A 21,549-nucleotide genomic window follows, 5' to 3' on the forward strand; every position below is an offset into this window, starting at 1 on the left:
CCCCATGTTGTCCCTTGTTCCCTCCCTGTTGTCCCTTGTCCCCCATGTTGTCCCCTGTCCCCCCGGTCCCTTGTCCCCCCATGTTGTCCCTTGTCCCCTCATGTTGTCCCTTGTCCCCCCATGTTGTCCCCTGTCCCCCCGTCTCTTGTCCCCCCATGTTGTCCTTTGTCCCCCTATGTTGTCCCTTGTCCCCAAGGTCTCGCGTCCCTTGTCCCCTCATCTTGTCCCTCGTCCCCAGGGCCTCACGTCCCGCCATGTCCCCCCGTCCCCCCTCACTGTCCCTCTGTCCCCACAGGTCCCCCGGTGCCACCGCCGCCCCAGCGCTGCCACCGACGGCCCGTTGGCCTCGGCCACCGACGTCCCCATCGGCCCCGTCGTCCCCCGCCGCAAACGCCGCAGCTCCAGCTCCTCCTCCTCCTCCTCCTTCCTCCTCCTCCTCGTCCTCTTCCTCCTCCCTCTTCGTCCTCTCCCTCTCTTCATCCTCCTCGTCCTCCCTCTTCCTCCTCCCTCCTCCTCCTCCTCCTCTCTTCTTCATCCTCCTCGACCCTCCTCCTCCTCCTCCGCTCCCGAAAACGCCCCCGACAACGCCCCCGACGCCCCCGCCAAAGCGTCGCCCCCTCCCGATGCCCCAAACCCTCCCCCCGCCCCCGCCCCCGCCGCGGCGGCGGCGACAATGACGCCGTCGGCAGCGGCGACACCGGGCGGCGGCGGCGATGACGACGCCGTCGGCAGCGACGGCGGCAGCGGCGACGCCGTCGGCAGCGGCAGCGACGCCGTCGGCAGCGCCCTCCCTGCTGTCAATCAAACCCGCCCCCTCCCCCCTGCCCCGCCCCCCCGGCTCCCTCCTCGCCCTCCCCCGCCCCTCCCCCACCCCCCGCCCCTCCCCCCGCCCCTCCCCCAACCCCCTCCTGGCGCTCAGCCCCTCCCCCACCCGGGGCGTGGCCACGCGGGGCCCCTCCCCCTTTTGGGCCGGGGCGCCGGGGGGGGCGGGGCCTTTCCCCGCCCGGCCACGCCCTTCCTGGCCACGCCCACCCGCTCCCCATTGGCCGCCTGTTACCCCCGGACGCCGGGGTCCCCGTTTTGGCGCGGCGGCGGCGGCGGCGGCGGCGGTGGGGGGGGGGTTGCGGGCTGCCCGGACGCCTGGGTCCCTGCATCCACCGCTTTCAAGGGATGGGCTGCGGCGGCCCCGGACGCCTGGGTCCCTCGTCCTGCCTCCACCGTTCTACGGTAACGGGGCGCTGGGCGGGGGGGGAGGGGGAGCGGCCGTGGGCCCCGGACGCCTGGGTCCCCAGCGCTTGACGGGCGGCGCTTTGGGGGCGGGGGGGGGAGGGGGGTGTTGCCACCACCACCACCACCCCCCCGCCCCTCCCCCCCCCGCAACCCCTCCCCCTTCGCGGCCACGCCCACCATGGCCGCCCGCGCCTCCCAGTACAACCTGACCGCCTCCCAGTACAACCTGGGCGCCTCCCAGTACAACCTGGGCGCCTCCCAGTATAACTTGGGCGCCTCCCAGTACAACCTGCCGCCTCCCAGTACGGCGCCCAGTACGGGCTGAGCGCCGCCCAGTACGCCCAGTACACCGCCCAGTACGCCCAGTACGCCGCCCAGTACTCCCAGTACGAGGCGGCGGGGGCCGGCGACGGGGCGTCCCAGTACGCCCAGTTCGCGCCAGCGCCGCCCAGTACGCGGCGGCCCAGCAGGGGGCGGCGGCGGCCGCCGAAGGGGGCGGGGCCGCCCAGTTGGGGGGCGGGGCGACGGCGGCGGCGGGGGGAGGGGCGTGGGGGGCGGGGGAGGGGGCGCAGGAGGCGGCGTGGGGCGGCGCGGCGGCGGGGGGAGGGGCCGGCGGGAGCGGGGTGACTTGGGGGGCGTGGGTGGCGGGGGGGACGGCCCCGTAGCGGGGGCGGCGGGCAGGGTGCTGGGGGGGAGGGGGGGGCGGGTTGGGAAAGCCTCGGCCCCATAGATGGAGGGTCTGCCCCATAGGAGGCGGCTCTGCCCCATAGCAGGGGCTTCGGCCCCGTAGGAGGAGGATCAGCCCCATAGGAGGAGGTGCTGCCCCATAGGAGGAGGATCAGCCCCATAGGAGGAGGATCTGCCCCATAGAAGGAGGATCTGCCCCATAGAGGGAGGGTCTGCCCCATAGGAGGAGGATCAGCCCCATAGGAGGGGGGTCTGCCCCATAGAGGGAGGGTCTGCCCTATAGCAGGGGCTTCGGCCCCGTAGGAGGAGGTGCTGCCCCATAGGAGGAGGTGCTGCCCCATAGCAGGGGCTTCAGCCCCATAGAGGGAGGGTCGGCCCCATAGCAGGGGCTTCGGCTCCATAGGAGGGGGGTCTGCCCCATAGCAGGGGCTTCAGCCCCATAGGAAGGGGGTCTGCCCCATAGAGGGAGGGTCTGCCCATAGCAGGGGCTTCAGCCCCATAGGAGGGGGGTCTGCACCATAGAGGGAGGGTCTGCCCCATAGCAGGGCCTTCGGCCCCATAGAGGGAGGGTCTGCCCCATAGCAGGGGCTTCAGCCCCATAGGAGGAGGATCTGCCCCATAGGAGGGCGGTCTTCCCCGTAAGAGGAGGGTCTGCCCCATAGCAGGGGCTTCGGCCCCATAGATGGAGCCTCTGCCCCATAGAAAGAACATCTGAGCTATAGCAAGGGGGTCTGACCCATAGATGGAGCCTCTGCCCCATAGAAGGAGGATCTGAGCCGTAGCAAGGGGGTCTGACCCATAGATGGAGCCTCTGCCCCATAGGAGGAGGATCTGCCCCATAGAAGGAGCCTCTGCCCCATAGGTGCAGCCTCGGCCGCATAGGAGGAGCCTGTGCCCCATAGATGGAGCCTCTGCCCCATAGAAAGAACATCTGAGCCGTACCAAGGGGGTGTGACCCATAGATGGAGCCTCTGCCCCATAGCAGGAGGGGGATCTGAGCCGTAACAAGGGGTCTGCCCCATAGGTGCAGCCTTGGCCCCATAGGAGGAGCTTCTGCCCCATAGGAGGAACATCTGAGCCGTACCAAGGGGGTGTGACCCATATGTGACCCATAGATGGAGCCTCTGCCCCATAGGAGGAAGATCTGAGCTGTACCAAGGGGGTGTGACCCATAGATGGAGCCTCTGCCCCATAGAGGGGGGTGTGACCCACAGTGGGGGGGTTCTGCCCCATAGAAGGAACATCCGACCCATAGTGAAGGGGTTGACCCATAGGAGGATCTTCTGCCCATAGCGGGGGGTTCTGCCCCATAGAAGGAGCCTCTGCCCCATAGAAGGACCATTGGACCCGTAAGGAAGGTTGTTCTGCCCCATAGCGGGGGGATGTGACCCATAGATGGAGCCTCTGCCCCATAGTGGGTCCCCCTGCCCCATAGCAGGACCGTCTGACCCATAGAAGGGGGTTCTGCCCCATAGAGGGGGGTCTGACCCATAGCGGGGGAGGGGGGGGGGCTGACCTATTGCAGCCGGTTCTGCCCCATAGAAGGATCATCTGCCCCATAGCGGGACCCTCGGCCCCATAGCGGGGGGTGTGACCCATAGAAGGCTCATCTGCCCCATAGCGGGGGTCTGTGCCCCATAGCGGGGTGTTCCCTGCCCCATAGCGGGGGGGGGGGGAGGTCTGACCCACATAGGGGAGGGGGCTGCGACCCATAGAGGGGATTTGGGGGGGGGGGGGTCTCTGCCCCATAGTGGGCGGCTCTGGCCCCACATGTCACCCCCCGCCCCACATCTGTGCCCCACACCGGACACGGGAGCTCCCTGGGACTTGGTGGAGGTGAGGAGATGTGGGGCAGGACGTGGGGCAGGACGTGTGGGGTGAACGCGGCCACTCGGGGGCAGAGCCGCGGGTCGTGTTGGCACTTGGGGGGCAGATCTATGGGGCCGGTGGATGTTGGCGCTGAGTCGGGGTGGGGGGGGGGGGTGCCCAGATCTATGGGTCGCGTTCCCACTTGGGGGGCAGAGCTGTGGGGCTCAGTGGGGTGAGTTGTCCCTACTTGGGGGCTGATCTATGGGGCCCAGGGGGTGTGTGTTGCGTTCACTTGGGGGGCAGATCCGTGGGGCGCATTGCTCTTAGTTGGGGGGCAGATCTGTGGGGCTTACGGGGGGCGTCCGTTGCGCTTAGTTGTGGGGCAGATCCGTGGGGCGCCGCGTCGGTTCGGCCGCTTCGAGCGGGGGTTATGGGCAGGCGCCCCACACTTGGGGGGCGGGCGCCGCGCTTGCCATGGGGCGGGATCAGTGGGGTCGCGGGGCGCTTGGGGGGCAGATGTGGGGCTGGGGGGAGGGATCTATGGGCTGGCAGTGCGCTGTGGGGCAGGCTATGGGGCTGGGGGAGGGATCTATGGGGCTGGCAGTGCGCTGTGGGGCAGGCTATGGGGCTGGGGGAGGGATCTATGGGCTGCCATCACAATGTGGGGCTGAGGCGGGGGGATCTGTGGGGCTGGCAGCAGCTTGTGGGGCTGGCATACACCGTGGGGCAGGCTATGGGGCTGGGGGAGGGATCTATGGGGCTAGGGGGGGGTGGGCGGATCTATGGGGCGGCCACGTCGCTGGGGGGTGGGCGGATCTATGGGGCTGCCAGCCGGCCGTGTGTCCGGGCGCGTGGCGCCGTGGGGCGGCGCCGTGGGGCTGACCCATATCCCCCCCCAGGGGGCAGAGTCCCGCGCCGGCGCCGAGGAACCCGCAGCCACTTGTGGGGCGGCCGGTAGGTTGTGGGGCAGGATCCGTGGGGCAGGATCTATGGGGCGGGATCTGTGGGGCGGGATCTATGGGGCCCGCCCCACCCCCCAAACCCAAACCGACCCCCCCATCCTCACCCCCTTTTTCTCTTGCAGCCTGGAAGCCCGCCCCCTCCGCAGGCCACGCCCCTTTCCCCAAACCCCGCCCCTTTCCCCGCCCCCTCTCCCCAAACCCCGCCCCCTCCCGCGCGGCCCCGCCCACTGTTGGCCACGCCCACCGTTTGTTAACCCCGCCCCCTTCCCCCCCTCCCCTGTGTTTTATGGACATAAAGAAACCGACCAATGGCGGCGCTGGGTTGTGTCTGGGGGGCGGGGCCTGGGGAGGGGGCGGAGCCTGGGGAGGGGGCGGGGCTTTGGCAGCTTCAGTTCTATTGGGATTTTTTTGGGGGGGGGGGGAAACCCCAAAATCTGCCCCCTGGGACCCCAGAACCCCCTTAAATCCCCCCAAAACCCCCATGGGACCCCCCCCCCCATCATCCTGGGTCCCCCAATGATCCCCCCGGGACCCCCCAACCCCCATTGGGACCCCCCCCCAATACTGGGAACCCCCCGGGACCCCCAAACCCCCCCAGGACCCACATTGGGGACCCCCCCCCCCCCCCCCCCCCCCCCCCCAATACTGGGGACCCCCCCAAATATCCTTGGGACCCACCCCCAATATTGGGAACCCCCCAAATCCTCCCTTGGGACCCACATTGGGGACCCCCCCCCACATTAGGGACCCCCCAGGACCCACATTGGGACCTCCCCCCCCCCCCGAGCTCCCATCTCCGTCGTGACCCCAAAAATCAACACGCAAGAGCCGCTCGATTCCCGCACCGCGTGATTGACACCTGTCACTCAACAGCAACACACAAGACACCCCCCTCAACCCCAGGGGAAGGGGCGGGGCCAAGAGCGGGGGGGGGGGGGTGGAGTCAAAGGGTGGGCGGGGTCAAAGGGTGGGCGGAGCCGGGGGGGGAGTGGGCGGGGCTACAGCTTAGGGAAAGGGATTAAGGGAGGGGGCGTGGCCTGGGGGCTGGTGGGCGGGGTCGCGGGAGGGGGCGTGGCCTGGGGGCTGGTGGGCGGGGTCACGGGAGGGGGCGTGGCCGCGGGAGGGGGCGTGGTCACGGGAGGGGCGGTTCCTGCGCCGCCCCAGCCGAGTCCTGCGGCTTCATGACGTCCGGCAGCTCCGGGGGGCTGGAAAACGGGTCGATGCGCAGCCCCTCGAACGTCTCTGGGGGGGCGCACGGAGTCAGGGGGACCCCCCGTACGCCCCCAGACCCACACGGAGCCCCCCAGACCCCGAAATAGTCCATGGGGACCCCCAAAACAGCCCCTCGAACGCCTTTGGGGGGAGGAAGTGGGGTCAGGGGACCCCCCAATACACCCCCAGACCCACAGAGACCCCCAGACCCACATATAACCCCCCGGACCCCGAAATAATCAATGGGGACCCTGAAATAATCAATGGGGACCCCAAAATACTCAATGGGGATCCCAAAATACTCAATGGGGACCCCGAAATATCCCCATAGACCTGAAATAACCAATAGAGATGGCGAAATAATCAATGGGAACCCCCGAAATAATCAATGGGGACCCCAAAATAATCAATGGGGACCCCGAAATAGTCAATGGGGACCGCCCAAAACAGCCCCTCAAACGCCTTTGGGGGGAGGAAATGGGGGTCAGGGGACCCCCCAATACACCCCCAGACCCCCAAACCCACATATATTCCCCCAGACCCATCTAGACCCCCAGACCCTGAAATAATCAATGGGGACCCCAAAATATCCCCATAGACCCTGAAATAATCAATGGGGACCCCCCCAAACAGCCCCTCGAACGCTTTTGGGGGGAGGAAATGGGGGTCAGGGGGACCCCCCAATACACCCCCAGACCCACATGTACCCCCTGGGACCCCAAGAAACCCCCCTAGACCCACATACACCCCCTGGGACCCCCCCCCCCCCCCAAAAAATCCCCAGGGGACCCCAAAATAACCAATGGGGACCCCAAAATGTCTGTCCCCCCCCCATCTATGGGGCAGCCCCACATCTCTGGGTCAGAACCACACGCCCCCCCCTCTACCGTGACCCCCAAAAACGACCCTCGGGGACCCCAAAATCCCTCCCTGGGCACCCCAGAGTGTCCGTCCCCCCCCCCCACTTATGGGGCGGCCCCCATCTATGGGGCAGCCCCACATCTCTAGGTCAGACCCACATGTTCCCCACTGGGATGCCCCTTGGGGATCCCAAAATGCCCCGGTTTGGGGAGCCCAGCGTGTCCCCCCCCGCCCCCCGCGCCGTGGGGCAGACCCACACGTGTGGGGCGGACCCACCGCTGCCCCGCAGCGCCAGCCCCACGGTGGCGGGCGCCTGCGGCCGGGCCGTCTGGCTGGTGAAGCCGCAGTCGCCCAAAGTCTTCGCGTCGTCCAGGAGCTGGTCGTCCTGGGGGGCAGACCCATAGAGACCCATTGAAACACGTGGCGGACCCATAGGGACCCATAGAGTCCCATAGAGACCCATAGAAACATGTGACGGACCCACAGGGACCCACAGAGACGCATAGAGACCCACAGAGACCCATAGGGACCCACAGAGACCCATAGGGACCCATAGAGTACCATAGAAACACGTGACGGACCCATAGGGACCCATAGAGACCCATAGAAACATGTGACGGACCCATAGGGACCCATAGAGACCCATAGAGACCCAGAGGGACCCATAGAAACATGTGACGGACCCACAGGGACCCATAGAGACCCACAGAGACCCATAGAGACCCATAGAGACCCATAGGGACCCACAGAGACCCATAGAGACCCATAGAGACCCATAGGGACCCATAGAGACCCATAGAGACCCACAGAGACCCATAGAGACCCATAGGGACCCACAGAGACCCATAGAGACCCATAGGGACCCATAGAGACCATAGAGACCCATAGAGACCATAGAGACCCATAGAGACCCATAGGGACCCACAGAGACCCATAGAGACCCATAGGGACCCACAGAGACCCATAGGGACCCATAGAGACCATAGGGACCCAGAGAGACCCATAGAGACCCATAGGGACCATAGAGACCCACAGGGACCCATAGGGACCCATAGAGACCCACAGGGACCCATAGGGACCCATAGGGACCCATAGAGACCCAGAGGGACCCATAGGGACCCATAGAGACCCATAGAGACCCATAGAGACCCATAGAGACCATAGAGACCCATAGAGACCATAGAGACCCATAGAGACCCATAGGGACCCACAGAGACCCATAGAGACCCATAGGGACCCATAGGGACCCAGAGGGACCCATAGGGACCCATAGAGACCCATAGAGACCCATAGAGACCCATAGGGACCCATAGGGACCCACAGAGACCCATAGAGACCCATAGGGACCCATAGAGACCCAGAGGGACCCATAGGGACCCATAGAGACCCATAGAGACCCATAGGGACCCACAGAGACCCATAGGGACCCATAGGGACCCATAGAGACCACAGGGACCCATAGGGACCCATAGGGACCCATAGAGACCATAGAGACCCATAGAGACCCATAGAGACCCATCGAGACTATAGGGACCATAGAGCCCACAGAGACCCACAGAGACCCACAGAGACCCACAGAGACCCATAGGGACCCATAGGGACCCATAGAGACCATAGGGACCCACAGAGACCCATAGAGACCATAGAGACCCATAGGGACCCATAGGGACCCATGGAGACCCATAGGGACCCATAGAGACCCATAGGGACCCATAGAGACCCACAGAGACCCATAGGGACCCATAGAGACCATAGGGACCCATAGGGACCCGTAGGGACCCATAGAGACCCAGAGACACCCATAGAGCCCTATAGGGACCCATAGAGACGCATAGAGACCCATAGAGACCCACAGAGACCATAGGGACCATAGGGACCCATGGGGTCTCTGTGATGATCTCTATGGTTCCTGTGGTCTCTATGGTGATGTATCTCATCTCTATGGTCTCGATAGTCTCTATGGTCTCTATGGTCTCTATGGTCTCTATGGTCCCTATGGTCTCTATGGTCTCTATAGTCTCTATGGTCTCTATGGTCTCTATGGTCTCTATGGTCCCTATAGTCTCTATGGTCTCTATGGTCCCTATAGTCTCTATGGTCTCTATGGTCTCTATGGTCTCTATGGTCCCTATGGTCTCTATGGTCTCTATGGTCCCTATGGTCTCTATAGTCTCTATGGTCCCTATGGTCTCTATGGTCTCTATGGTCTCTACGGCGATGCATCCGGTCTCTCTGGCCTCTCAGGTGAACTCGGTGGTTTCTCTGATCTCTGCGGTGGTCTCTAGGGGCTCCCTGGGTCTCCGCCGCACGTATGGGGCCCATAGGCACCTTGTAGAGCCTCTGCTCGCTGGGGGGCCGGTGCAGGATCCCCTCCACCACGCGCTTGAGCTCCAGCACGGTGCTGGACTCCTTGGCGTCCGTGAAGATGGTGGTTTTGTGGCGCCGGATCATCAGGAACACGTCCTGGGGGTCACGGGGGGTCACGGGGTCATGTGGGGGGCAGGGGGGGTCACGGGGGGTCACGGGGTCATGTGGGGGGCAGGGGGTCCCGGGGGGTCACGGGGTCCCGGGGGGGGTCTGGGGTCATGTGGGGTCATAGGGGGTCAGGGGTCACGGGGGGTCCCGGGGTCATGGGGGGGTCCCGGGGTCATGGGGGGGTCTGGGGTCACGGGGGGTCACGGGGGGTCAGGGGTCACGGGGGGGTCTGGGGTCATATAGGGGTCTGGGGTCATGTGGGGTCATAGGGGGGTCACATGGGGGTCAGGGGGTCACAGGGGGTCATGGGGTCATGGGGGTCAAGGGGTCATGTGGGGGGTCTGACGTCACATGGGGGGGTCGGGGGTCACATGGTCTGGAGTCACATGGGGGGCTGGGGGGGGTCACACGGGGTCAGGGGTCGTGTCGGGGGGGGGGCATCCGGGGGGGTGTGGCCAAGGCGGGGGGGGGCGTGGTTTCCCTTAAAAGGAAAAAAGGGGGCGTGGCCTCGGGGGCCGCGGGCCGGAGCCGCTTTTCCCGCGCAAATTCCAGGTTTCCCGCGCAAACTCGGCGCTTCCCCGAACGCGGGGGGTTTCCCTGGGGGGGGGGGGAGGGTCCGCGGGTGGGATTTTGGGGGAAAAATCGGGGTTTTTGGGGAGGTTTTCTTTCCCCAGGCTCACCATGATGGCGCCGCCGCCTCCTTCCGGGTCCCCTCGATCCCAGCGGCCCCCGCGGCGGCCGCAGCCAATGGGGTGGAGGCCACGCCCCCCCCCGCCCGCCGCCATGTCGGGGAGGTCAAAACCCCGCCCACTCCGGGCGCCATTTTGAGGAGGTCAACGCGCCCCCGCCGCCATCTTGGGGAGGTCAAAGCGCAGTTTGGGGCGTTTTGGGGCGTTTTGGGGCATTTTGGGGCATTTTGGGGGTTCTGGGGGATATCGGGGGGTCCTGGGGGGGCGGATTTGGGGTTTTTGGGGTCCTGGGGGACCCATAAGTGGGGGTTTGGGGGTTTGGGGGGGGGCGGGTGCCCCACAGGGGCCGTTTTTTGGGGCGATTTGGGGCGATTTGTGGGTCGGGGGGTGTTTGTGTGTTGGGGGAGGGGAAGGGACCCAGGCGTCCGGGCCCCATAAGTGGCGCCGGCGGGACCTGTCGGGACACGACCGGAGCGGCTGGGCGTGGGGCGAGGGACCCAGGCGTCCGGGCCCCACACCCTGCCCCACCCCCACCCCCCCCCGGGGCACGCGTGGGGCGGGGGGGAGGGACCCAGGCGTCCGGGCCCCATAAGTGACCCCAAATCCAGGGGACCCAGGCGTCCGGGCCCCATAAGTGACTCCAAATCCAGGGGACCCAGGCGTCCGGGCCCCATAAGTGACTCCAAATCCAGGGGACCCAGGCGTCCGGGCCCCACATATGGGGGTGATGAGGGGTGAGGGGACCCAGGCGTCCGGGCCCCACATCTGCCCCATAAGTGACCCCAAATCCAGGGGACCCAGGCGTCCGGGCCCCATAAGTGACCCCAAATCCAGGGGACCCAGGCGTCCGGGCCCCATAAGTGACTCCAAATCCAGGGGACCCAGGCGTCCGGGCCCCATAAGTGACCCCAAATCCAGGGAACCCAGGCGTCCGGGCCCCACATATGGGGGTGATGTGGGGTGAGGGGACCCAGGCGTCCGGGCCCTACATCTGCCCCATAAGTGACCCCAAATCCAGGGGACCCAGGCGTCCGGGCCCCACATCTGCCCCATAAGTGACTCCAAATCCAGGGGATCCAGGCATCCGGGCCCCACATCTGCCCCATAAGTGACCCCAAATCCAGGGGACCCAGGCGTCCGGGCCCCAAATCTGCCCCATAAGTGACTCCAAATCCAGGGGACCCAGGCGTCCGGGCCCCACATCTGCCCCATAAGTGACTCCAAATCCAGGGGATCCAGGCATCCGGGCCCCACATCTGCCCCATAAGTGACCCCAAATCCAGGGGACCCAGGCGTCCGGGCCCCAAATCTGCCCCATAAGTGACTCCAAATCCAGGGGACCCAGGCGTCCGGGCCCCACATCTGCCCCATAAGTGAACCCCAAACCACAAGGGACCCAGGAGTCCGGGCCCCATATATGGGGGGGTGGTGTCAAGTGAGGGACCCAGGCGTCCGGGCCCCACACGCGGGGGTGACGTGGGGTGAGGGACCCAGGCGTCCGGGCCCCACACGCGGGGGTGACGTGGGGTGAGGGACCCAGGCGTCCGGGCCCCACCCCTGCCCCACGGCGCGTGGGCGAACCCGTTGGGCGAGCGGCCCCGCCCGGCCCCGCCCCACGGGCCCCATTTAAAGCGGCGTCGCCGTGGGGCGGGGGTTGGGGGGCTGGGCTGCCATGGGGACCCCCGACCCCCTCCTGCTGCTGCTGCTGCTGCTGGCGGCCCCACGGCGCGCGACCCACGGCTGCGACACAGGTGTGTGGGGCCCGGACGCCTGGGTCCCTTGGTGGGTGGTAATGGGGGGGATGTGGGGCCCGGACGCCTGGGTCCCCTGATTTTGGTGGCACTTATGGGGCCCGGACGCCTGGGTCCCCTGGGGGGTAATGGGGGGATGTGGGGCCCGGACACCTGGGTCCCCTGATTTTGGTGGCACTTATGGGGCCCGGACGCCTGGGTCCCCTGGGGGGTAATGGGGGGATGTGGGGCCCGGACGCCTGGGTCCCCTGGGGGGTAATGGGGGGATGTGGGGCCCGGATGCCTGGGTCCCCTGGTGGGGGGTAATGGGGGGGATGTGGGGCCCGGACACCTGGGTCCCCTGGGGGGTAATGGGGGGATGTGGGGCCCGGACACCTGGGTCCCCTGATTTTGGTGGCACTTATGGGGCCCGGACGCCTGGGTCCCCTGGCGGGGTAATGGGGGGATGTGGGGCCCGGACGCCTGGGTCTCCTGGGGGGATAATGGGGGGATGTGGGGCCCGGACGCCTGGGTCCCCTGGGGGGTAATGGGGGGATGTGGGGCCCGGACGCCTGGGTCCCTTGGTGGGGGGTAATGGGGGGATGTGGGGCCCGGACGCCTGGGTCCCCTGGGGGGTAATTGGGGGGGTGTGGGGGCCGGACGCCTGGGTCCCCTGGGGGGTAATGGGGGGGATGTGGGGCCCGGACGCCTGGGTCCCCTGGGGGGTAATGGGGGGATGTGGGGCCCGGACGCCTGGGTCCCCTGGGGGGTAATGGGGGGGATGTGGGGCCCGGACGCCTGGGTCTCCTGGGGGGATAATGGGGGGATGTGGGGCCCGGACGCCTGGGTCCCCTGGGGGAAAAATGGGGGGGATGTGGGGCCCGGACACCTGGATCCCCTGGGGGATAATGGGGGGGATGTGGGGCCCGGACGCCTGGGTCCCCTGGGGGGTAATGGGGGGGATGTGGGGCCCGGACGCCTGGGTCCCCTGGGGGGTAATGGGGGGATGTGGGGCCCGGACACCTGGGTCCCATAGGGGGGTAATGAGGGGGATGTGGGGCCCGGACACCTGGGTCCCCTTGGGGGGGGTCATGGGGGGGATGTGGGGCCCGGACGCCTGGGTCCCTTGGTGGGGGTAATGGAGGGGATGTGGGGCCCGGACGCCTGGGTCCCTTGGTGGGGGGTAATGGGGGGGGGATGTGGGGCCCGGACACCTGGGTCCCCTGATTTTGGTGGCACTTATGGGGCCCGGACGCCTGGGTCCCTTGGTGGGGGGTAATGGGGGGGATGTGGGGCCCGGACGCCTGGGTCCCCTGGGGGGGGGTAATGGGGGGGGGGATGTGGGGCCCGGACGCCTGGGTCCCCTGGGGGGTAATGGGGGGATGTGGGGCCCGGACGCCTGGGTCCCCTGGGGGGTAATGGGGGGGATGTGGGGCCCGGACGCCTGGGTCCCCTGGGGGGTAATGAGGGGGATGTGGGGCCCGGACGCCTGGGTCCCCTGGGGGAAAAATGGGGGGATGTGGGGCCCGGACACCTGGGTCCCCTGGAGGGGGTAATGGGGGGGATGTGGGGCCCGGACGCCTGGGTCCCCTGGGGGGTAATGAGGGGGATGTGGGGCCCGGACGCCTGGGTCCCCTGGGGGGTAATGGGGGGATGTGGGGCCCGGATGCCTGGGTCCCCTGGGGGGTAATGGGGGGGATGTGGGGCCCGGACGCCTGGGTCCCCTGGGGGAAAAATGGGGGGGATGTGGGGCCCGGACGCCTGGGTCCCCTGGGGGGTAATGGGGGGATGTGGGGCCCGGACGCCTGGGTCCCCTGGGGGGGTAATGGGGGGGATGTGGGGCCCGGACGCCTGGGTCCCTTGGTGGGGGGTAATGAGGGGGATGTGGGGCCCGGATGCCTGGGTCCCCTGGGGGAAAAATGGGGGGGATGTGGGGCCCGGACACCTGGGTCCCCTGGGGGGTAATGGGGGGATGTGGGGCCCGGATGCCTGGGTCCCCTGGGGGAAAAATGGGGGGGATGTGGGGCCCGGACACCTGGGTCCCCTGGGGGATAATGGGGGGGATGTGGGGCTCGGACGCCTGGGTCCCTTGGTGGGGGGTAATGGGGGGATGTGGGGCCCGGACGCCTGGGTCCCCTGGTGGGGGGTAATGGGGGGATGTGGGGCCCGGACACCTGGGTCCCTTGGTGGGGGGTAATGGGGGGGATGTGGGGCCCGGACACCTGGGTCCCCTGGGGGGTAACTGGGGGGGTGTGGGGCCCGGACGCCTGGGTCCCCCTAGTGGGGTAAAGCGGGGTGATGTGGGGCCCGAACTCCTGGGTCCCCTGGGGGGTAATTGGGGGGGTCTGGGGCCCGAACTCCTGGGTCCCCCTGACCCCCTGGCGCCCCCTGCAGGTTCCCCGGGGCAGCTGACGAGGTCCAAGATCAGTGAGTGTGGGGGGACCCGGGGGGGAGCCCCATGTCCCCATTGTCCCTTTGTCCCATTATCCCCATTATCCCATTATCCCCATTATCCCATTGTCCCCATTGTCCCATTATCCCCATTATCCCCATTATCCCCATTATCCCATTGTCCCCATTGTCCCATTGTCCCCATCACTCTATTACCCCATTGTCCCCATTACCCCCATTATCCCATTGTCCCCATTGTCCCATTATCCCATTGTCCCCATTACCCCCATTGTCCCCACCATCCCCACTGTTCCCATTATCCCATTATCCCATTGTCCCATTATCCCATTGTCCCATTATCCCATTATCCCATTATCCCATTACCCCATTGTCCCATTGTCCCCATTACCCCATTATCCCATTGTCCCCATTGTCCCATTATCCCATTGTCCCCATTACCCCCATTGTCCCCACCATCCCCACTGTTCCCATTATCCCATTATCCCATTATCCCATTGTCCCCATTATCCCATTGTCCCCATTGTCCCATTGTCCCCGTTGTCCCATTGTCCCCATTGTCCCATTATCCCCATTATCCCATTGTCCCCATTGTCCCATTGTCCCCATTGTCCCATTATCCCCATTATCCCATTGTCCCCATTACCCCCATTGTCCCCACCGTCCCCACTGTTCCCATTATCCCATTATCCCATTGTCCCATTATCCCATTATCCCATTACCCCATTGTCCCATTGTCCCCATTACCCCATTACCCCCATTATCCGATTACCCCATTGTCCCCATTACCCCCATTATCCCATTATCCCATTATCCCATTATCCCCATTACCCCATTGTCCCCATTACCCCCATTATCCCATTACCCCATTGTCCCATTGTTCCCATTGTCCCATTATCCCCATTATCCCATTGTCCCCATTACCCCCATTGTCCCCACCGTCCCCACTGTTCCCATTATCCCATTATCCCATTGTCCCATTGTTCCCATTGTCCCATTATCCCCATTATCCCATTGTCCCCATTACCCCCATTGTCCCCACCGTCCCCACTGTTCCCATTATCCCATTATCCCATTGTCCCATTGTCCCATTATCCCATTGTCCCCATTACCCCATTGTCCCCATTACCCCATTGTCCCCATTACCCCCATTATCCGATTACCCCATTGTCCCATTATCCCATTGTCCCATTATCCCATTGTCCCATCACCCCGTTACCCCATTGTCCCGTTACCCCCCTGTCCCCCTGTCCCCCTGTCCCCAGGCTGCGGGCGCCCCCTGCTGGGCCTGTCGCGCAACGTGGGCGGCGAGGACGCGGGGGAGGGGCAGTGGCCCTGGCAGGGGTCGCTGCGGCGCCGCGGCCGCCACGTCTGCGGCGCCTCCCTGGTGGCGCCCGATTGGCTGCTCACGGCCGCCCACTGCTTCCAGACGTGAGAACTGGGGGGACGGGGAGAACCGGGGGGACTGGGACCAGTGGTGGGGCTGGGGTGACGTGCCAGACAGGAGATCACGGGGTTGGAACCAGTGGTGGGGCTGGAGGGGGGACTGGGACCAGTGGTGGGGCTGGGGTGACGTGCCAGACTGGAGATCACGGGGGTGGGACCAGTTGTGGGGCTGGAGGGGGGACTGGGAGAACCGGGGGGACTGGGACCAGTGGTGGGGCTGGAGGGGGGACTGGGACCAGTTGTGGGGCTGGGGGGACTGGGACCAGTTGTGGGTCTGGGGTGACGTGCCAGACAGGAGATCACAGGGGTGGGACCAGTTGTGGGGGCTGGAGGGGGGACTGGGACCAGTTGTGGGGCTGGGGGGACTGGGACCAGTGGTGGGGCTGGGGTGACGTGCCAGACTGGAGATCACGGGGGTGGGACCAGTGGTGGGGCTGGAGGGGGGACTGGGACCAGTTGTGGGGCTGGGGGGACTGGGACCAGTTGTGGGGCTGGGGTGACGTGCCAGACTGGAGATCACGGGGGTGGGACCAGTTGTGGGGCTGGAGGGGGAACTGGGACCAGTTGTGGGGCTGGGGGGGGGACTGGGACCAGTTGTGGGGCTGGGGTGACGTGCCAGACAGGAGATCACAGGGGTGGGACCAGTGGTGGGGCTGGAGGGGGGACTGGGAGAACCGGGGGGACTGGGACCAGTTGTGGGGCTGGGGTGACGTGCCAGACAGGAGATCACAGGGGTGGGAGCAGTGGTGGGGGCTGGAGGGGGGACTGGGAGAACCGGGGGGACTGGGACCAGTTGTGGGGCTGGGGTGACGTGCCAGACAGGAGATCACAGGGGTGGGAGCAGTTGTGGGGCTGGGGGTGATGTGCCAGACTGGAGATCACAGGGGTGGGACAAGTTGTGGGGCTGGAGGGGGAACTGGGACCAGTGGTGGGGCTGGGGTGACGTGCCAGACAGGAGATCACGGGGGTGGGACAAGTTGTGGGGCTGGAGGGGGGACTGGGACCAGTGGTGGGGCTGGGGGGACTGGGGGGAACTGGGAGGACTGGGGGGGGACTGGGACCAGTAATGGGGCTGGAACTGGGGGTGACCCTGTGACCCCATGACCCAAATGTCCCCCCAGTTACCGCGACCCCCCGGTGACCCCTGGTGACCCCAATGTCCCCCACGTCCTCAAGGTCCCCATGACCCCCTGATGACCCCAACGTCCCCATGTCCCCCCAACGTCCCCAATGTCCCCGCAGGGACCGCAACCCCCACTGACCCCTGGTTACCCCAACATCCCCATGTCCCCCATGCCCCCAATGTCCCCCATGTCCCCCATGCCCCCAGTGTCCCCAGTGTCCCCATGTCCCCCATGTCCCCCATGTCCCCCCAACGTCCCCGCAGGGACCATGACCCCCAGTGACCCTTGGTGACCCCAATGTCCCCAATGTCTCCAACGTCCCCATGTCCCCCCAACGTCCCCGCAGGGACCGTGACCCCCAGTGACCCCTGGTGACCCCAATGTCCCCAATGTCCCCAACGTCCCCATGTCCCCCCAACGTCCCCGCAGGGACTGCGACCCCCAGTGACCCTTGGTGACCCCAATGTCCCCAATGTCCCCATGTCCCCCATGTCCCCCCAACGTCCCCGCAGGGACCGTGACCCCCAGTGACCCCAATGTCCCCAATGTCCCCAATGTCCCCAATGTCCCCAATGTCCCCCATGTCCCCCCAGCGTCCCCGCAGGGACCGTGACCCCAAGTGACCCCTGGTGACCCCAATGTCCCCAATGTCCCCAACGTCCCCATGTCCCCCCAACGTCCCCGCAGGGACTGCGACCCCCAGTGACCCTTGGTGACCCCAATGTCCCCAATGTCCCCAACGTCCCCATGTCCCCCCAACGTCCCCGCAGGGACCGTGACCCCCAGTGACCCCTGGTGACCCCAATGTCCCCAATGTCCCCAACGTCCCCGCAGGGACCGTGACCCCCAGTGACCCTTGGTGACCCCAATGTCCCCAATGTCTCCAACGTCCCCATGTCCCCCATGTCCCCCCAACGTCCCCGCAGGGACCGTGACCCCCAGTGACCCCAATGTCCCCAATGTCCCCAACGTCCCCATGTCCCCCCAACGTCCCCGCAGGGACCGTGACCCCCGCTCGTACTCGGTTCTCCTGGGGGCCCCGGAGCTGTCGGGCCCGGCCGGGGTGGGGGTGTCCGTCCCCCTGGGGCGGGTCCTGCCCCACCCGGCCTACGCGGGCGAGGCCACGAGCGGGGACATCGCGCTGGCCCAGCTGGCCCGGCCCGTCCCCTTCTCAGCCGCCGTCCTGCCCGTCTGCCTCCCCGCCCCCGGCCTGCGCTTCCCGCCCGGGACCCCCTGCGTGGCCACCGGCTGGGGGGACATCGGAGAGGGAGGTGAGGGGATGTGGGGACAGTGGGGGCCGTGGGGGCAATGGGGATATTGGGGGCGATGGGGATATTGGGGGCGATGGGGGCAGTGGGGGCGATGGGGGCAATGGGGATATTGGGGGCAATGGGGGTAATGGGGGTAATGGGGGCAATGGGGGCAATGGGGGAAAGGGGGAAATGGGGGCAATGGGGGCAATGGGGGCAATGGGGGCAATGGGGGCAATGGGGGCAATGGGGGCAATGGGGGAAAGGGGGCAATGGGGGCAATGGGGGCAATGGGGGAAAGGGGGCAATGGGGGCAATGGGGGCAATGGGGGAAAGGGGGCAATGGGGGCAATGGGGACATTGGGGGCGATGGGGGCAATGGGGGCGATGGGGGCAATGGGGGCAATGGGGGAAAGGGGGAAATGGGGGCAATGGGGGCGATGGGGGCAATGGGGGAAATGGGGATATTGGGGGCGATGGGGGCGATGGGGGCAATGGGGGAAAGGGGGAAATGGGGGCAATGGGGGCGATGGGGGCAATGGGGGCAATGGGGATATTGGGGGCGATGGGGTCAAGGGGGACAATGGGGGCAATGGGGGCAATGGGGACATTGGGGATATTGGGGGCGATGGGGGCAATGGGGATATTTGGGATAATGGGGACAATGGGGATATTGGGGACAATGGGGATATTGGGGACAATGGGGTCAAGGGGGACATTGGGGACATTGGGGACATTGGGGTCAATGGGGACGTTGGGGACAATGGGGGCAATGGGGGCAATGGGGATAACGGGGGCAATGGGGACATTGGGGACATGGGGGACGTTGGGGACATGGGGGAACATGGGGACACTGGCTGGGGGGACATGGGAGGATGGGGGACACCTGGGTCAAGCCGAGCAAACGGGGGTCAAGGGCACCCAAGGGGACCCAACCATGGCCAAGGGGACCCAATGGGGGTCAACAGCACCCAAGGGGACCCAACCATGGCCAAGGGCACCCAAGGGGGATCAAGGGCACCCAACAGGAGTCAAGGGCACCCAAAGGAGGTCAAGGGCACCCAAGGGGACCCAACGATGGCCAAGGGGACCCAATGGGGATCAACAGCACCCAATGGGGATCAAGGGCACCCAAGGGGACTCAACCACAGTCAAGGGCACCCAACGATGGCCAAGGGAGCCCAATGGGGGTCAAGGGCACCCAAGGGGGCACAACCATGGCCAAGGGCACCCAAGGGGACCCAACCATGGCCAAGGGCACCCAAGGGGGATCAAGGGCACCCAACAGGAGTCAAGGGCACCCAAAGGAGGTCAAGGGCACCCAAGGGGACCCAACGATGGCCAAGGGGACCCAATGGGGATCAACAGCACCCAATGGGGGTCAAGGGCACCCAAGGGGACCCAACCATGGCCAAGGGGACCCAATGGGGATCAAGGGCACCCAATGGGGATCAAGGGCACCCAAGGGGACCCAACCATGGCCAAGGGCACCCAATGGGGATCAAGGGCACCCAAGGGGACCCAACCATGGCCAAGGGCACCCAATGGGGATCAACAGCACCCAATGGGGATCAAGGGCACCCAAGGGGACCCAACCACGGCCAAGGGCACCCAATGGGGATCAAGGGCACCCAATGGGGATCAAGGGCACCCAAGGGGACCCAACCATGGCCAAGGGGACCCAATGGGGATCAAGGGCACCCAATGGGGATCAAGGGCACCCAAGGGGACCCAACCATGGCCAAGGGCACCCAATGGGGATCAAGGGCACCCAAGGGGGATCAAGGGCACCCAACAGGGGTCAAGGGCACCCAAAGGAGGTCAAGGGCACCCAAGGGGACCCAACGACATCCAAGGGCACCCAACGGGGGTCAAGGGCACCCCAGGGTGACCCCTCCCCCCGCAGAGGACCTGCCGTCGCCGCGGCGGCTGCAGCAGCTGGAGGTGCCGATCATGGCGCAGGAGACGTGCCGGCGGCTCTACGGCATCGACATGGGGCGGACGCTGCCGCCGCGGCACATCCAGGACGACATGATGTGCGCCGGCTACGCCGAGGGCCGCAAGGACACCTGCAAGGTCAGCCCCAAAGCGGCCCCGAGGTGCCACCGAGGGGGGAGATGAGCTCTTGGTGGTCACCAAAACGTCCTTGAGATGTCACCAAGCGGGGTACGAGCTCTTGGTGACCCTCAAAATCCACCCAAGATGTCAACATGGGGGTCACCAACCACCGGGGACACCCAAAGTGTCCTTGAGATGCCACCAAGTGGGGATGGAACCTCTCGGTGGTCACCAAAATGTCCTTGAGATGCCACCAAGTGGGGATGGAACCTCTCGGTCGTCACCAAAATGTCCTTGAGATGCCACCAAGTGGGGATGGAACCTCTCGGTGGTCACCAAAATGTCCTTGAGATGCCACCAAGTGGGGATGGAACCTCTCGGTGGTCACCAAAATGTCCTTGAGATGTCACCAAGGGGGGAGACGAGCTCTTGGTGGCCCTCAAAACCCACCCAAGATGTCAACATGGGGGTCACCAACCACCGGGGACACCCAGAATATCCTTGAGATGTCACCAAGTGGGGATGGAACCTCTTGTTGGTCACCAAAATGTCCTTGAGATGCCACCAAGTGGGGATGGAACCTCTCGGTGGTCACCAAAATGTCCTTGAGATGCCACCAAGTGGGGATGGAACCTCTCGGTCGTCACCAAAATGTCCTTGAGATGCCACCAAGTGGGGATGAAACCTCTTGGTGGTCACCAAAATGTCCTTGAGATGTCACCAAGGGGGGAGAGGAGCTCTTGGTGGTCACCGAAAAGCCCCTGAGATGCCGCCATGGGGGTCACCAACCGCTGGGGACACCCAAAGTGTCCTTGAGGTGTCACCATGGGAGGATACGAGCTCTTGGTGGTCACCAAACCCCCCCCAAGATGCCACCACGGGTGTCCCCAACCCATCTTTGACCCCCAAAACGCCCCCGAGGTGTCACCCCCCATGTCCCCAACCCCTCGGTGACCCCCAAAATGTCCCCAAGAACCACTTGGTGGTCACCGAAACCCCACCGAGATGCCACCATGAAGGTCCCCAACCCACCTTTGACCCCCAAAACGCCCCCGAGGTGTCACCCCCCATGTCCCCAACCCCTCGGTGACCCCGTGTCCTCGTCCCACAGGGTGACTCGGGTGGCCCCCTGGTGTGTCGGGCCGGGGGCCGGTGGGTCCTGGCCGGGATCGTGAGTTGGGGGGAAGGTTGTGCCGTCCCCAACCGTCCCGGCGTCTACACCCGCGTCAGCGCCTACGCCGGCTGGATCGGGCCCCGCGCCCGCGGCGTCACCTTCGTCAGCGACCCCCGAGGGGACACCGACCCCTCCGGGGACAACGACGCCCGGGGCGGGGGTCAAAACGGCCGAAACGGGGGGAAAACGGGGGAAACGGGGCGCTTGGCGTAGTCGGCAGCGTCGGGGTGGCCGTCGCCGTCGTCCTCTTGGGGGCGCTGTGAGGGCGGGGGACCCCAAAAATATCGGGGCGGGGGGGGGACACCGAAGTGGTCGAGGGGACCCCAAAAAGCGTCACGGGAAGTGAAAATACTCAGTGGGGGGACCCCAAAATGTCCATAGGGGGCCCCAAAAGCGCGAAAGAGAGGAGAGCCCCCCCCAAAAAAATCGCGGC

The 21,549-nt window shown here is 65.9% G+C and overlaps 2 protein-coding genes across 2 annotated transcripts; one reads left to right on the plus strand and one right to left on the minus strand.

Moving 5' to 3' along the window:
* Nucleotides 1-5,520: 5,520 nt before the first annotated feature.
* Nucleotides 5,521-9,964, minus strand: ELOB (elongin B). Its single transcript, XM_065655293.1, has 4 exons — nt 9,917-9,964; nt 9,090-9,224; nt 7,038-7,146; nt 5,521-5,930 (listed from the first exon to the last, which is right to left on the minus strand). Exons 1-4 carry the CDS (start codon nt 9,917-9,919, stop codon nt 5,821-5,823), a joined length of 357 nt encoding a protein of 118 aa, XP_065511365.1. The 5' UTR covers nt 9,920-9,964; the 3' UTR covers nt 5,521-5,820.
* A 1,498-nt stretch (nt 9,965-11,462) lies between these two features.
* On the plus strand, nt 11,463-21,329 carry LOC136001181 (serine protease 33-like). Its single transcript, XM_065655265.1, has 6 exons — nt 11,463-11,676; nt 14,050-14,082; nt 15,330-15,495; nt 17,634-17,905; nt 19,791-19,960; nt 21,054-21,329. Exons 1-6 carry the CDS (start codon nt 11,598-11,600, stop codon nt 21,327-21,329), a joined length of 996 nt encoding a protein of 331 aa, XP_065511337.1. The 5' UTR covers nt 11,463-11,597.
* Nucleotides 21,330-21,549: the final 220 nt, after the last annotated feature.

Source organism: Caloenas nicobarica, chromosome 38, assembly GCF_036013445.1.
Source record: "Caloenas nicobarica isolate bCalNic1 chromosome 38, bCalNic1.hap1, whole genome shotgun sequence".
NCBI lineage: Eukaryota > Metazoa > Chordata > Aves > Columbiformes > Columbidae > Caloenas > Caloenas nicobarica.